At 39.0% G+C, this 15,397-nt stretch overlaps 2 protein-coding genes across 13 annotated transcripts in view; one reads left to right on the forward strand and one right to left on the reverse strand.

Annotated features, from left to right (window-relative positions):
- The window catches only part of BAALC (BAALC binder of MAP3K1 and KLF4), a 1,274,875-nt gene that overhangs the window by 906,611 nt on the left and 352,867 nt on the right, over window positions 1-15,397 (reverse strand). The gene's annotated exons all lie outside the window — the stretch shown is intronic.
- Window positions 1-15,397, forward strand: part of UBR5 (ubiquitin protein ligase E3 component n-recognin 5) — a 154,533-nt gene that overhangs the window by 63,049 nt on the left and 76,087 nt on the right. For 4 of the 6 annotated variants that reach the window (XM_050800627.1, XM_050800626.1, XM_050800629.1 and 1 more), the window contains exons 6-9: window positions 2,785-2,974; window positions 3,501-3,660; window positions 4,862-5,011; window positions 7,720-7,931. In XM_050800627.1, coding sequence (XP_050656584.1) covers window positions 2,785-2,974; window positions 3,501-3,660; window positions 4,862-5,011; window positions 7,720-7,931 — 712 coding nt within the window. The remainder of the gene's footprint in view (window positions 1-2,784; window positions 2,975-3,500; window positions 3,661-4,861; window positions 5,012-7,719; window positions 7,932-15,397) is intronic. The other 2 variants (XM_050800630.1, XM_050800631.1) reach the window with 1 other exon arrangement.

Below are 15,397 nucleotides of genomic sequence, written 5' to 3' on the forward strand. Positions count from 1 at the left end.
AAAGAAGAAAAGTCATTGGGATTTTGGTAGGGATTGTGTTGAATGCTTTGGGTGGTATAGACATCTTAGCAATATTCAGTCTTTCAATTCATGAACCCAAGACACCTCTCTTATCTGTGTTGTCTTTAAATTTCTTTCAGCAGTGTTTTCTACTTTTCAGGTTATAAGTCTTAGGTTTTATTCCTAAGTACTTTATTCTTTTTGATGCTACTGTTAAGTGGGGCTTGTTTTCTTTTTTCTTTCCTCTCCCTCTCCCTTCCTGTCCCCTTTCCCCCTTTGCTCTTCTGTCTCCCCTCTTCCCTATCCCTCTCTCCTCTGGTCTCTTTCTGTGAGACAGAGTCTTGATCTGTAGCCAAGGCTGGAGTGCAGTGGCACAATCATGGCTCACTGCAGCCTCCACCTCCTGGGCTCAAGCCATCCTCCCACTTCAGCCTCCCTGCTGGGACTACACGTGAGGCCACCATGGCTGGCTAATTTTTTTATTTTTTGTAGAGATGGGGTCTTGCCATGTTGCCTAGGCTGATCTCAAACTTCTGGGCTCAGGTAATCCTCCCTCCTGGGCCTTCCAAAGTGTTGGGATTACAGGTGTGAGCCATCATACCCAGCCTGGATTGTTTTTTTAATTTCCTTTTTTTGTTGACGTAATGTGCTTTTTAATGAACAGTTATTTAAACATGACATTTATTAACTGAAATAAATGCTGTTTCATACTGCAGCCTTGAGGATGCACTATATTGCTTTTCTCCGAAGTTATCTTGGGCAGTTCTTAGGCTATAAATACAGATACTGCATAAACATGAATTGGTAGTGTGCATCAGCAAGTACAGAAGCCCATCAAAAGGATGACAACAGCTTCTCTAGGTTTATTTTTTCATTTTACTGAGGAAACTATTTAAACAGTTTTTTTGTTTAGCCAGAGATTGGACTTTCCAGTCAAGTGAGAGGAGAAACCATGGAAGTTTGATATATACTGATTTAAGAATCATTATTGGTTAATGTATTCCAAACTTCTAAAGGGGGGAAATGGTTTGGAAAATCAAATTGAAATGAAGTCTGTTTGCATTGGGAGTTTGAAGGTTTCAGCCTTAGGCAGTGAGTACAGTAGGAATTGAGAGTAAAATACCTCTCTCTAGGTCAAATGATCTCCAAGTATTAGATTCATTTTGAAGAGAACAGACGCTGCCCTAATTTAAAAAGCTGAAGTGACTTGTGTGACCATTTTCTTTAAGATGTGATTAAGTACAGAAGGCAGTCATGGTTATCTAGATGAGTTGATTTGAATCTTCTTAATGTTCATGTTTGGGCAGTAAGTGAAGATGTAGATGTCATGCCCTTTCTAAGTTGTTTTCTCACAGGAAAAAAATTACCATATTTAAATAGCAGCTCCCTCTTGGACAAGGTGGTTGATAGCGCTGAATATTAATGCAGTACTATCTTAGCAAATGAATGTTTATTTCATGGGAAGCACTGAATTCTAAACTCTGAATTTTAGTTTTTGTGTAACAACGTTGGTAGTTAAGTCTGATAGGTCTTTCATGCAAAGGCAAGATGTGTTCACTTTATTTTATTAATTTAATTTAATTTAATTTAATTAATTAATTTATTTGTTTTGAGACAGAGTCTTGCTCTGTTGCCCAGGCTGGAGTGCAGTGGCGCGATCTTGGCTCACTGCTACCTCTGTCTCTCGGGTCCTGGTTCAAGCAGTTCTCCTTCCTCAACCTCCGGAGTAGCTGGGATTACAGGCACGTGCCACCAGGCCCAGCTAATTTTTCTATTTTTAGTAGAGACAGGGTTTCTCCATGTTGGCCAGGCTAGTCTTGAACTCCTGACCTTGTGATCCACCCATCTTGGCCTCTCAAAGTGCTGGGATTACAGATGTGAGCCACCGTGCCTGGCCGATGTGTTCATTTTGTAGTTGTGATTAAAAATACATAGGTGTCTTTAAAAAATTATTTCCCCAGGACTTTGGGAGGCCAAGGTGGGCAGATCACCTGAGTTCGGGGGTTCGAGACTAGCCTGACCAATATGATGAAAACCTGTCTCTACTAAAAATATAAAAATTAGCCAGGCTGAAAAAAAAAAAAAAAAAAAAAAAGCCAGGCTGTGGTGGCCCATGCCCGTAATCCCAGCTACTCAGGAGGCAGAGGCAGAGGTTGCAGTGAGCCAAGATGTTGCCACTGCACCCCAGCTTGGGCGACAAAGGGAGACTCTGTCTCAAAAAAATTTTTTTTTTGTAAGGATGCAAAAGTGTGATGTTTATCTTTATAAAAAGTGAAGTTATATTTAAGCATTAAAAAAATTGGATTGGGCATGGTAGTACACACCTGTAATCCTGGCTACTCAGGAGGCTGAGACGGGAAGATTGCTTGAGCCCAGGAGTTTTGAGACCAGCCTGGCCCACATAGCAAGACCTCATCTCAAAAACACAAAAAAATTGGGACAGTTGTCAGGTATCTTAGTGCATGCCTGTGGTCCCCAGCTACTCAGGAGGCTGAGGCAGGAGGATCACTTCAGCCCAGGAGTTCTAGGCTGTAGTGTATTTTGTTTGTACTTGTGAATAACCTCTGCTCTCTAGCCTGGGCAACATAGCAAGATCCCATTTCTTTAAAAAACAGTATTATTATTTTAAAGTCCAGTTCTATTACCTTATTCTTTTGTCAAAACACTACATAACATGTTATGTCAATTAGACAAATTATTTTAGCTGAAAATAATAACAGTGAGACCCAAGCCATCAGAATGATTGTTTAAAAATGCTAATTTTATAAATTCTCCAATATTTAGAAGCCGCTGGAGTTCTGGAGTGGGTGGAAGTGGTGGAGGATCCTCTGGTAGGTCGTCAGCTGGAGCTCGAGATTCCCGGCGGCAGACTCGAGTTATTCGGACAGGACGGGATCGAGGGTCTGGGCTTTTGGGCAGTCAGCCCCAGCCAGTTATTCCAGCATCTGTCATTCCAGAGGAGCTGATTTCACAGGTATGGATCTTATAGAACACTTAATGTCAGACAACAGGACAAGGTGAGGTTTTACTGAATATGTGGGTTGTAGTCATGACTCATATCATGAATTCTGAAATAACTTTTTCTATTTTGATCCTATAAAGTTTATTTTGTTTTGTTTTGTTTTGTTTTTTGTTTTGTTTTGAGAGGCAGTCTCACTCTGCTGCCCAGGCTGGAGTGCAGTGGCTTGATCTCAGCTCACTGCAACCTCTGTCTCCTGAGTTCAAGCAGTTCTCATGCCTCAGCCTCCCAAGTAGCTGGAATTAACGGGTGTAGCCAGCACACCCAGCTAATTTTTGTATTTTTTAGTGTAGACGGGGTTTCACCATGTTGGCCAGGCTGGTCTTAAACTCCTGACCTCAGGTGATCCACCCGCCTTGGCCTTCCAAAGTGCTGGGATTGCAGGCTTGAGCCACCACGCCCTGTCCTAGAAAGCTGATTTTGATAAAGAATTTAATCAAAAGAAAATTACCATAGCACTTCTTTTTATTTTTTATTTCAGGCCCAAGTTGTTTTACAAGGCAAATCCAGAAGTGTCATTATTCGAGAACTTCAGCGAACAAATCTTGATGTGAACCTTGCTGTAAATAATTTACTTAGCCGGGATGATGAAGATGGAGATGATGGGGATGATACAGCCAGCGAATCTTATTTGCCTGGAGGTTGGTGGATCGCTGTCGTGTTTTTCTCAGTGCTGGAGTGCTCTTTGGACTGGGGATTGGAATTTAAAGTACATAGACTTTTCTGAGTATTCTTTTCAAGGTGGTAGATATTTTTCACTGTAGAACTGCTTGATTTGATTGTAAAGTTTCTTTTAAGGGAAAATGGGGAAGTGGTTTTGCTCAGTGGATTTGTGCTTGATCCCAACAAAGACATGGCTGTATGTGCATAGCTTTATAACTAGATGACACATGACTCTACAGTATTGTTTTTTGATGCCCTTATTACTGAAAATATGTAATAACTGAACTACATTTTGATCTTGACTGTCTTATCTCTATGATGTCACAAGTGTTGTATCTTTTTTTTTTATTATTTTGTTTTGAGACGGAGTCTTTTTTTTTGAGACGGAGTCTCGCTCTGTAGCCCAGGCTGGAGTGCAGTGGCCGGATCTCAGCTCACTGCAAGCTCCGCCTCCCGGGTTCACGCCATTCTCCTGCCTCAGCCTCCCGAGTAGCTGGGACTACAGGCGCCCGCCACCTCGCCCGGCTAGTTTTTTGTATTTCTTAGTAGAGACGGGGTTTCACCGTGTTATCCAGGATGGTCTCGATCTCCTGACCTCGTGATCCACCCGTCTCGGCCTCCCAAAGTGCTGGGATTACAGGCTTGAGCCACCGCGCCCGGCCTTGAGACGGAGTCTTGCTCTGTCACCCAAGCTGGAGTGCAGTGGCGTGATCTCAGCTTACTGTAAGCTTTGCCTCCTGTGTTCACACCATTCTCCTGCCTCAGCCTCCTGAGTAGCTGGGACTGCCGGCATCCGCCACCATGCCCGGCTAGTTTTTTGTATTTTAATAGAGACGGGTTTTCACCGAGTTATCCAGGATGGTCTCCATCTCCTGACCTTGTGATCTGCCTGCCTCAGCCTCCCAAAGTGCTGGGATTACAGGCGTGAGCCACTGCGCCTGGCCACAAGTGTTATATCTTAACGAGTGATCTATATTTCTTGTGATTATATAGTAAGTAGCTCAGGCAACATTTATGCATTTGGTGTTCTTAAAATATTTGTTAGTAATGTAAGTTGTGTTTTTCCTCAGATGATGTCAGTCCCTAGTTTTTTAATGTATTTTAATTTTTAGAGATCTTTCAGCAGTCTACAGATGCTCTTTGTGTGTATCCTTCAGTGATGTTTGTTTCTGTTTATAGAGGATCTTATGTCTCTCCTTGATGCTGACATTCATTCTGCCCACCCAAGTGTCATTATTGATGCAGATGCCATGTTTTCTGAAGACATTAGCTATTTTGGTTACCCTTCTTTTCGTCGTTCATCACTTTCCAGGCTAGGCTCATCTCGAGGTAATTTTGCATTTATTTATTTATTTATTTATTTATTTATTGTCACAGGCTAGCTGTATGGAAAGATAGTGGTAGAATCGACTTACTGTATTTGAACTTCTAATATTGCAGTTATTATTAGTTTTTTATGAATGCTTTAGCATTAAAATTATTTATTATTTTGAAGAGCCACAATAGTATTTTAGAGTTGATCTTATTTACATTGTGGAATTGATGTCAAGGACTATGACTTCACCTAAATGTATTTTTAATTAGGAATATGGATTCTGAACTAAAAGCAGAATTCTACTTTACAGTGACATGCAGCATTCAGAAAACAAGTCTTAGTTTATTTGTTTAAAATAAGTGATCTGTTTATTTTAAATCCTGGTTAGATAAAATAATGAAATGTGAAAAAACTTACTAGAATGGGTTTAGGACCAGTATTAAATGTGTAGAAATGTTTAGTTTATTAAAACGCTTCTTTTTTTTTTTTTTTTTTTTTTTTTTTTTTTTTGAGACAACGTCTCACTCTGTTGCCCAGGCTGGAGTACAGTGGTATGATCTCAGCTCACTGCAGCCTCCACCTCCTGGGTTCAAGAGATTCTCCTGCCTCAGCCTCCTGAGTAGCTGAAATTACAGGTGCCTGCCACCATGCCTAGATAATTTTTGTATTTTTAGTAGAGACTGGGTTTCACCGTGTTAGCCAGGCTGGTCTTGAACCCCTGACCTGAGGTGATCCGCCCATCTTAGCCTCCCAAAGTTTTGTGATTACAGGCATGAGCCACTGCGCCCAGCCTAAAATGCTATTTTCAGAAGTTTGAGGCCGGGCATGATGGCTCATGCCTGTATTCCCAGCACTTTGGGAGGCCGAGGTGGGTGGATCATGAGGTCAGGAGATGGAGACCATTCTGGCTAACACAGTGAAACCCAATGTCTACTAGAAAAATACAAAAAAAAATTAGTCGGGCGTGGTGGTGGGTGCCTGTAGTCACAGTTACTTGGGAGGCTGAGGCAGGAGAATGGTGTAAACCCAGGAGGCGGAGCTTGCAGTGAGCTGAGATCACGCCACTGCACTCCAGCCTGGGAGTGCAGGCTTTTTTTTTCCTCCAAAAAAAAAAAAAAAAAAGTTTGAAATCCTTAAAAGATACAGTACATGGTAGAGGTTAGAAAGATTTTGAAATAATTAATCCTGCCTTTCTCTGCATATGTTTGTGTATAGCTTGTTTACATTATAATTGTCAATATTTTTACTTTCCAGAATATAAAACTACTTGATTCAAATAACAGAAATTAGCTGTATTTACTGATCTTTAAACTGGAAAATATGCCATGTTACATTGAGAGCTTGCTGCATATACTTTTAGTACTTAGGAATAAAGTTTTAAAATAACAGATCTGTGGTGATCTTTTAATATATTGAATGCACTATGTAATAGCGTTATGAATTTAAAAATAAATGCATACTTTACTGCCTTAACTGTATCAAGTATTCCATATCTAACATAAATAACTCCTTTAAATGTCTCTTCCCCCCTCCCCCCTGCCTTTCTTTTTTGAAACGGAGTTTCGTTCTTGTTGCTCAGGCTGTAGGGCAATGGCATGATCTTGGGTCACTGCAATCTGCCTCCCTGGTTCAAGTGATTCTCCTGCCTCAGCCTCCCAAGTAGCTGAGATTACAGGCATTGGCCACCTCACCAGGCTAATTTTGTATTTTTAGTAGTGACATGGTTTCACCATATTGGTCAGGCTGGTCTCAAACTCCTGACCTCAAGTGATCCACCCACCTTGGCCTCCCAAAGTGCTGGGATTACAGGCATGAGCCACCGTACCTGGCCAAATGTCTCTTTTCCTATGTTCATTCTATGTAGGCATTACTTTTAGTTTGAACCATATGGAATAGCTAATACTTGACCACTTTTGACCTATATATATGGCAGTTTTGTATAGTTCAATTTAATTATTGTTTCTAATCCTTATTTATCCTGTTCTTAGAAAGTTTATTTTGGTTATGTTATTTAAAAAGTAATATATGAGCAACTTCAGAAAAACTGGCTTTAGATAGTTTGTAGGCCAATAGTCATGGGAAGCATTTTGGTAAGGAAATCATTTTATAAAGATTCCTTTTTAAAAAAACAGACTGTCTGGTTCCTCAAAAAAATTTAAGACTTATTCATAAAAATCTGTCCTATAAAAATTACTCTAAACAAGGGCTTGGTTTTTAAAAACTTTCTACTTAGCTTATATTAATGGATTCATAGTTTAACCTTTTTAGGGTTTTTTCTATGTGTACATTTTTTGAGTTTGCTTATATGTGTAACATGTGGAAGTTCTAAATTTATGTGCTTTTTAAACCCACCAGTAGACAAATGAGGAATGTATATTTTCTAGTATATAAATTGAATTCATAGTAAGCATTTCTAATGCAAGCCAACAATTTAAAATTCTTTTTAAAAAACCAAATATAGTTCAGAATAAAGCAGTTCAGCTCTAAAACCATATAGTTGAAATATAGAAAAGTCTGCCTCTAATTTTTTAAAATACTAGTTATAATTTTTATACATTCACTTGAAAGGGTTGATGTTTTGAATGTTGCATGTCAGCCTTATTAGATATACATTTACATAAATTTTTATGAGTAGATAAACTGCTGTTAGTTGCATCCTGAAGGGTCTTTACTAGAGAGTGGCTTACTTTTATCCCACTGGTGTGACCCAATTGCATACCAGTTCTCCTTCTTCCCTTAGAGAGAGACTCTGAGCTGTTGCGTGAACGTGAATCCGTTTTACGTTTACGTGAACGAAGGTGGCTTGATGGAGCCTCATTTGATAATGAAAGGGGCTCTACCAGCAAGGAAGGAGAGCCAAACTTGGATAAGAAGAATACACCTGTTCAAAGTCCAGTATCTCTAGGAGAAGATTTGCAGTGGTGGCCTGATAAGGTATTTGGAAAAAATTCACACCGCTTCCATTTAAGTGGATCCCTGACAACCCCTCCCTCCAAGGTTTCCATTTTATTTATTCTGGTTTTTGTACTATCACTCAAGGAAAAACACAAATATAAAACAATATTTTTGTTTTGTTTTAAAATATAAATAGAATGTATCTTTATTTGGCACTCCATGAGTCATCTCAGTGAGATGTATTCAGTGGTGCAACGTATCTTACTGCTTGATGAAGTAAATCAGAGTAATTAGGATGGTAGTTCTAGATAACACATCAGCATGCTATTCCAGTACTTCCTTTCTGGTAATAATTACTCTAATAAATGATGTTACATTCCTTGGTAGAAATTTGTTTTGTCAAATTTCTAAAGTCAAGTGGACACCAGTTTCTGCAGGGCGTGTTTTTGGTCATTGATACAGCATGTATATCATGACAAGATTAGGGATCTGTGTTCCTTGATTAGTTAACTATGCCATTTAATGGCAGTGAGTTCTGACAGATCCTTTGCTGTGAATGCTGTGGGAGACAAAGCTGACTGAACAGGAATGGGCTAGGGGAGTATGCTCTGCATCCTGAGGAACAGTGCAATGACTGGATTATAGAAAACATCTAGGATTTGGTAATTGATTTGAATCTTTAAAAATCCATCACTGCCATAAGTGAAACAGAGTTGATGCATCCTGTTCATGGTATGTATGTAATTGATAGTTCATCTTCAGAGGCTCCTATTGGAACCCATGTTTTTCACTTGTTTTTTACTGTGTCTCTTTTTTCTTATTTCCAGAACCATTTGGGTAGGAATTTTTCTGAAGCAGAAATAAACTAAAAGAAGATGGGAACTTTGGGGCCCTACTAGCAGATAAAGGGAGCCTGATAAGGATTTCTTTCCTTTCTTTGATTTAGAACTTGAATCTGGAATATTGAAGGGAAATATTATTTAACTTTCCAAATTTACGTTTCCATAGTTACCGTGAGTCTTGTTGTAGTTCATTTATTTTCCTCTGCATTCAGCTCATGTGGCAAGCTTGAATGCAAGAAGGAACCTGAATTTTAATCAGTCTCTTTGGAAGCAAAAGGTTATTCTGTCGTCTTTGGCAAATGCCAAACTTTCCCTGAATTGCATTCTTTTACTTATTTCCCTAAAACTAGAAATGTCCCAAGTTCTACTTTTACTTCATGTGGTAGGGAATGATTTAAACCATTGGGCTTTCACTTTTTTTTTTCTTTTGGTACATCATTTACCGTTTCCTATTTCTCTTGCCTGAATCATGCTGGAGCTGTGTCTGTTTCATATTGGCAGGAAGTAAAAGAGGACTCTTGAATTATGTTTTAATAGGGCCATCACGTATTATTAATCTAGGTTTCTTTGTCATGTATTATTTTTGATTAATGAAAGTATTTCTGAATAGTACAAGTTTAGCAAGCCTAGTCATTATACTCTCTGTTAGATTTAGCTAGCCCTTGTTGGCCTGGCTAAAAATATGATAGATGGATGTTTTTAAGTACACTTTGTTTTTATAGACAGTTGTAAGTGCATCATGAAATCCTGGCACTTTAGACTTTTAGTGCATTATTCCTTGGTTTGTTTAGCCACCGAGTGAATGGAAGAAGAGTGGTATGTGAAACAAAGTATATCCTACCTATATTCTTTTTTCCATTAAACACCAAATTTAAAATAGCAACATCGAAAAACACTTTTTATTAGCACATGATTGAAATCTAAAAATCATACTTGAATTCTGGGAAAGAAAACAGCTTAAGCCTTTAATTAAACTGTTAAGCATTAGCATAGTGATCAATAAATACCATTAGGTGCTTGTTTGCAGGGCTGAATGCTACAAGAGAATATAGAGAGCTATTAAAGGGAAAGAAGATCTTGTTTTTAACTAACTTTAGGAAAACAAAGTATTATACAGAGGCACAGGATAAATACCACGTGCAGAAACTGGCAATATGTGAGACCTATATTGGTTTCCCAAAATTAGTTAGGGGTAGTGATTCCTGAGGAGCAGAAGGTTTTGGGGGGAGGCTTGACAGGGAATAGAGAGGTAGGTGGAGAATGCAGGGAGATAGGGTGTCAGGATGCATTTGGTATTTACCACTGGGAAGAGGAGGTACCAGCACCAGATGAGAGTGGTCTGCCAAGAGTAGGGGCTTGTCTAATGAGGGATCCAGTAGGAATTCCCAGCTCAAGACAGTTTGAATGTCATACTAAGGCTGACACTGGGAAACTAGAGCAGTTGCAGAGCATGCATCTATCATTTTATCTCCTTCATGCCACAGACATTGCTGCTAATTGCCTAGTACCTTGCTACTTATGGGGGCTATATTAATCACAAGATTGGATATTGAGCCAGTCCTAAGAAACTTGTGAGGTTTAGTGTAGGAGACAGGTGATGATTACTCATTCAAAGTAATATTCTTAAAATGTGGCTTCCTTTATAATCTTGATTGGGGTTTGCTTTTAAAAAAAAATCTTGGTAACTTGCATTATTTTGACTGGAAGTGTTATTTCTGCGTTCTTGACATACCAGGCTGCTAAAGGATAGTCTCAGTTTTGTACACAGTAGTAAACTTGGAATATAGCTGGAAAAGACCTTTGGCTTGCCTCTGATCCATTCATTTTTATGGAGAAGGAAACTTCATGTCTTTGCTTATTTCACATGGCTTGTAAATGGCAGATGTAGCAATGAAGTTTCTTTTTAAATATGGGAAGGAGTAGCTTTTTTTAAGGAGTAGGGGCAATCAAAATATGCATCCTAGTTTAATTTCAGAAATGAGCTAATACAATACTCTTAAATATTAAGTATGGTTGTTAATGTTCATAGTAATTTTCATTTTGCCTCTTGTTAGGGTACAAAGTTAATTCTGTTGGTAAAGGAACTGGATTAGTGCCTACTTTCCCAGCATCCATTTAGAGGAATAACCAGTTCCTCAAAATTCTACCTTTTTTTTTTTTTGATGAAATTTCGCTCTTGTCGCCCAGGTTGGAGTGTAGGGATGCGATCTCGGCTCACTGCAACCTCTGTCTCCTGTGTTCAAATGATTCTGCTGCCTCAGCCTCCTGAGTAGCTGGGATTACAGGCGCCCGCCACCACGCCCAGCTAGTTTTTTGTATTTTTAGAAGAGATGGGGTTTCACCATGTTGGCCAGGATGGTCTTGAACTCCTGACCTCAGGTGATCCACCCTCCTTAGCCTCCCAAAGTGCTGGGATTACAGGCGTGAGCCACTGTGCCTGGCAGTTTTACCATTTGTAAGCTAATAAAATTATTTTAATGATAGGATGTTCTCTTTTCTTTAAGGTTTTGTGGTATAATATTGAACTGAAAATATTTGAGGTGACTGTAAAATACAAAGATTTCCCAAAATTATTCTTTGAATTAAATATCAAAACTAATATAATATAAAAGCATAATTAAAAATTATAGGCATCTTGAAAGCTCCATAAAGACAGAAGTAAGGGTCATTCAATCATTATTAATTTAGAAACCTTGACTAAATATATGCCATGTGTTAGACCTTTTGTTAGATGTTAGAGTAAGAGATTTTATAGGAAGAAGAAAAATAATAGTAATCTGAGTAAGTACTATAATAGATTTCCATACATACATACATAATAGCTACACAATAGCACAGGAGGCATTGGGAAATCACAGGAGGCTGCGCAGAATGATTACAAAGAGTGTGGACTCTGAAGTCAAGCTGCTGGATTTCCTATCTTAACCCTGCCACTGTCTAGTTGTGTGACCTTGATCAAGTTCTTTCTTCTCTCTGCCTTGGTTTTCTCATATAGATATAGTAATAATTTTTACATTATGGGTTTGTTATGAGAATTAAATGAGTTAGTTTATGTAAAGTGCAAAGAGCAAGGAGAAACATGGTCCTGTCCCACAAAGGGAGAACAGGCAGTTCCTGCAGATCATGGGAGGGTGAGAGAGCCCTGTTGGGTATTTCCAAGTACGTTTATGTGGGAGTTGTATTTTATGTGCCAGGTTCTCTGTTGGTAGTGAATTGGACACAGACCAAAAAGATACAGATCATGCATGCCCCCTTTATCTGACTGGACTAGAATGAACTCAAGTTATGAAAACATTTTATTACAGTAATAATTTAGTGTAATAGGAAATTAAGGGCAGCCTATATGTACCAAAGTGAGAAGGGGAGGGAGTGCCTAACTAAGTCTGTGCTCTAAGTCCAAGGTTATGATGCTCACAGTCAAACTAGCCAAGTTTATACTGGTTTCTGAAGGTTTTTACCCCAAAACATCAACTTTCTTATTATGCTATCCCTACTCCCTAAAATCCATCCTTTCTTTCTTGTCTCCCCCTCCCTCTCTTCCTTCCTCTCTCCTCCCATACTCTGCCTCCGACTCCTTTCTCCCTGCTCCCTTTACTCACCCTTCTCTAGCCATTCTTTCCATCCTTCCGTCCGTCCACCTTTCCATCTAACCATCTATGCATCTACTGTTTTTTACTGTTTTTTTGACTTGTATGACTGCTCGTTACATTTTGTATTTCTGGAATAGCTTCGATAATTCATTTACTTTGGTGAGAAGAGGTAATCTTTCAATTAGGTGGTTCTATAACATGACTGTATTTTCTCTTGGTCATTTTTGCAATTTATTTTTTCTAGTTTAGAAATTTAGTATGTTGCTGAATGTCTGCAAGTAAATTGTAATTATACATGTGTTTATACCAACCTACTTCCAATAAAAATCTGAACCAAACACATTTTACAAGGCCTAAGCCAGACGAAGACGCCAGAGGAAAAGAAAACCATAGGCTAATAATATCTTTGAACATTGATGCAGAAATCCTCCAAAAAAATTCAGGAAACTGAATTCAATACATATCAGAAAGATTATACATCATGACCAGGTAGAATTTATTCCTGGCATGAGGCTGGCTTTATATATACACATTAATCAATGTGATAGATCGTGTTAGCAGTATGAAACCTGAAAATCACATGAACACCTTGATTGACGCAGAAAAAGCATTTGGAAAAGTTGAGCATTCTTTTTTTTTTGAGACGGAGTCTCGCTCTGTTGCCCAGGCTGGAGTGCAGTGGCGTGATCTCGGCTCACTGCAAGCTCTGCCTCCTGGGTTCATGCCATTCTCCTGCCTCAGCCTCCTGAGTAGCCGGGACTACAGGCGCCCGCCACCACGCCCAGCAGATTTTTTGTATTTTTAGTAGAGACAGGGTTTCACTGTGTTAGCCAGGATGGTCTCGATCTCCTGACCTCATGATCCACCCACCTCGGCCTCCCAAAGTGCTGGGATTACAGGCGTGAGCCACCATGCCCGGTCGAGCATTGTTTCTTGATAAAACTCTTTAACAGTTTAGGTGTGAAAGGAAAGCTCCTCTATATAATAGAAACCATATATGAAAAAATCCATAGCTAACAATCAACAGGGAACAACTCAGAGGTTTTCCACTAATATTTAATGCAAGGCAGGGATGCCTGCTCTTGCCAGTTCCATTCATCATAGTACTAGAAGCACTAATGAACATCAAACAAGAAAAAGAAATAAAAGACAACCAGATTGGAAAGGAAGAAGTACAATTATCTCTATTTGCAGATGACATGATCTTATATGTAGAACCCCCTCCAAAATTTCACAAAAAAACCTGTTAGAATTAATAAATTCATTAAAGTTGCAGGCTACAAGGTCAGCATACAAAAATCAGCAGTATTCCTATACACAAATAACAGCCTAGCTAGAAAAGAAATTAAGAAAATAATCTTGGCTAGGTGCTGTGGCTCGTGCTTATAATCTCAGCACTTTGGGAGGCTGAGGTGAGAGGATCTCTTGAGTCTAGAGAGCTTCATGGATGGGAAGAATTAGTATTGTTATACTGCTCAAAATAACGTACAGATTCATACGTAATCTCTATAAGAATTCCAGTGGCATTCTTCATAGAAATAGAAAAGCAATCCTAAAATTTGTAAAGAACTATAAAATACCCCAAATAGTGAAGGCAATAATGGGAAAATTGTAGGCACCATACTTCTTGGTTTAAAATAAACAAAGCTATAAGCAATCAAAACCATATGGTACTGGCATAAAAACAGAAACATAGACCAATGGAACAGAATAGAGAGCCCAGAAATAAATTCAAACATACATTATTAACTAATTTTTGAGAAGGGCACCAGTGGGGAAAAGATAGTATAAGTGGTACTGGGAAAACTGGATTTTCACATGTAAAATTGGATTCCTATCTTAGACAATACATAAAAATCGACTCAATAGACAAAAGACCTAAATGTGAAGTATGAAACCTTACAGACTGTAAGACAGTTTAAGGAAAGCTCCTTGACATTGCTCATGGCAGTGATTTTTGGATTTCACACCAAAAACTCAAACTTCAAAAGCAAGAATAAGTAAATGGAACTACATGAAACAAAAAGTCTTTGTGTACAGTAAAGAAAACAATCAACAAAATAAAAAGGCACCCTATAGACTGTGAAAAACTATTTGCAAACCATGCATCTCATAAGGAGTTAATATTCAAAATTTATAAAGAACACTTGAAGTCAGTAGCAGAAAAATAACCTGATTAAAAAGCGGGTAAGGACCTTATAAGACATTTCTTCAAAGAAGACATAAAAATGGCTAACAGATATTTGAAAAGGTGCTTAATAAGTCAGTAATTGTCAGGGAAATGCAAATTAAAACCACTGTGATACACCATCTCGCACCCATTAGGATAGTTGTTATGGAAAAGACAAGAGATAGCACATGTTGACAGTGATACAGAGAAAAGAGAACCCTTATAGGCTATTGGGAACGTAGATTGGTACGGCTATTTTGGAAAGCAGTATGAAAGTTCCTAAAGAAGTTAGAAATAGAGCCACCGTAGGACCCAGCAATCCCTATTATGTACGTATGCAGAGGAGAGGAAATCATGCATATCTGTACTTGGGCTGGGCATGGTGGCCCACGTGTGTAATCCCAGCACTTTGGGAGGCCGAGCTGGGTGGATCACCTGAGGTCAGGAGTTCGAGACCAACCTGGCCATTGTGGTGAAACCCGGTCTCTACTAAAAATACAAAGAATTAGCTGGGTGTGGTGGCATGTGCCTGTAGTCCCATGTGCCTGTAGTCCCAGCATCTCGGGAGGCTGAGGCAGGAGAGCCGTGTGAACCTGGGAGGCGGAGGTTGCAGTGAGCTGAGATTGTGCCATTTCATTCCACCTTGGGCAGCAAGAGCGAAACTCTGTCTCCCAAAAAAAAAAAAAAAAAAAAGTATCTGCACTCTTCATATTCATTGTAGTATTATTTGTAATAGGTAATATATGGAAAAAACTTAAGTGTCCTTCATGGACAAATGGATAAAGAAAACACACACACAGACACAACAGAAAAAAATGAAAAATATTCAGCTTAATAAAGATCCATTTGCCACAACATGGATAGACCTAGAGGACATTATGCTAAGTGAAATAAGCAAGACAC

This window comes from Macaca thibetana, chromosome 8, assembly GCF_024542745.1.
Source record: "Macaca thibetana thibetana isolate TM-01 chromosome 8, ASM2454274v1, whole genome shotgun sequence".
NCBI lineage: Eukaryota > Metazoa > Chordata > Mammalia > Primates > Cercopithecidae > Macaca > Macaca thibetana.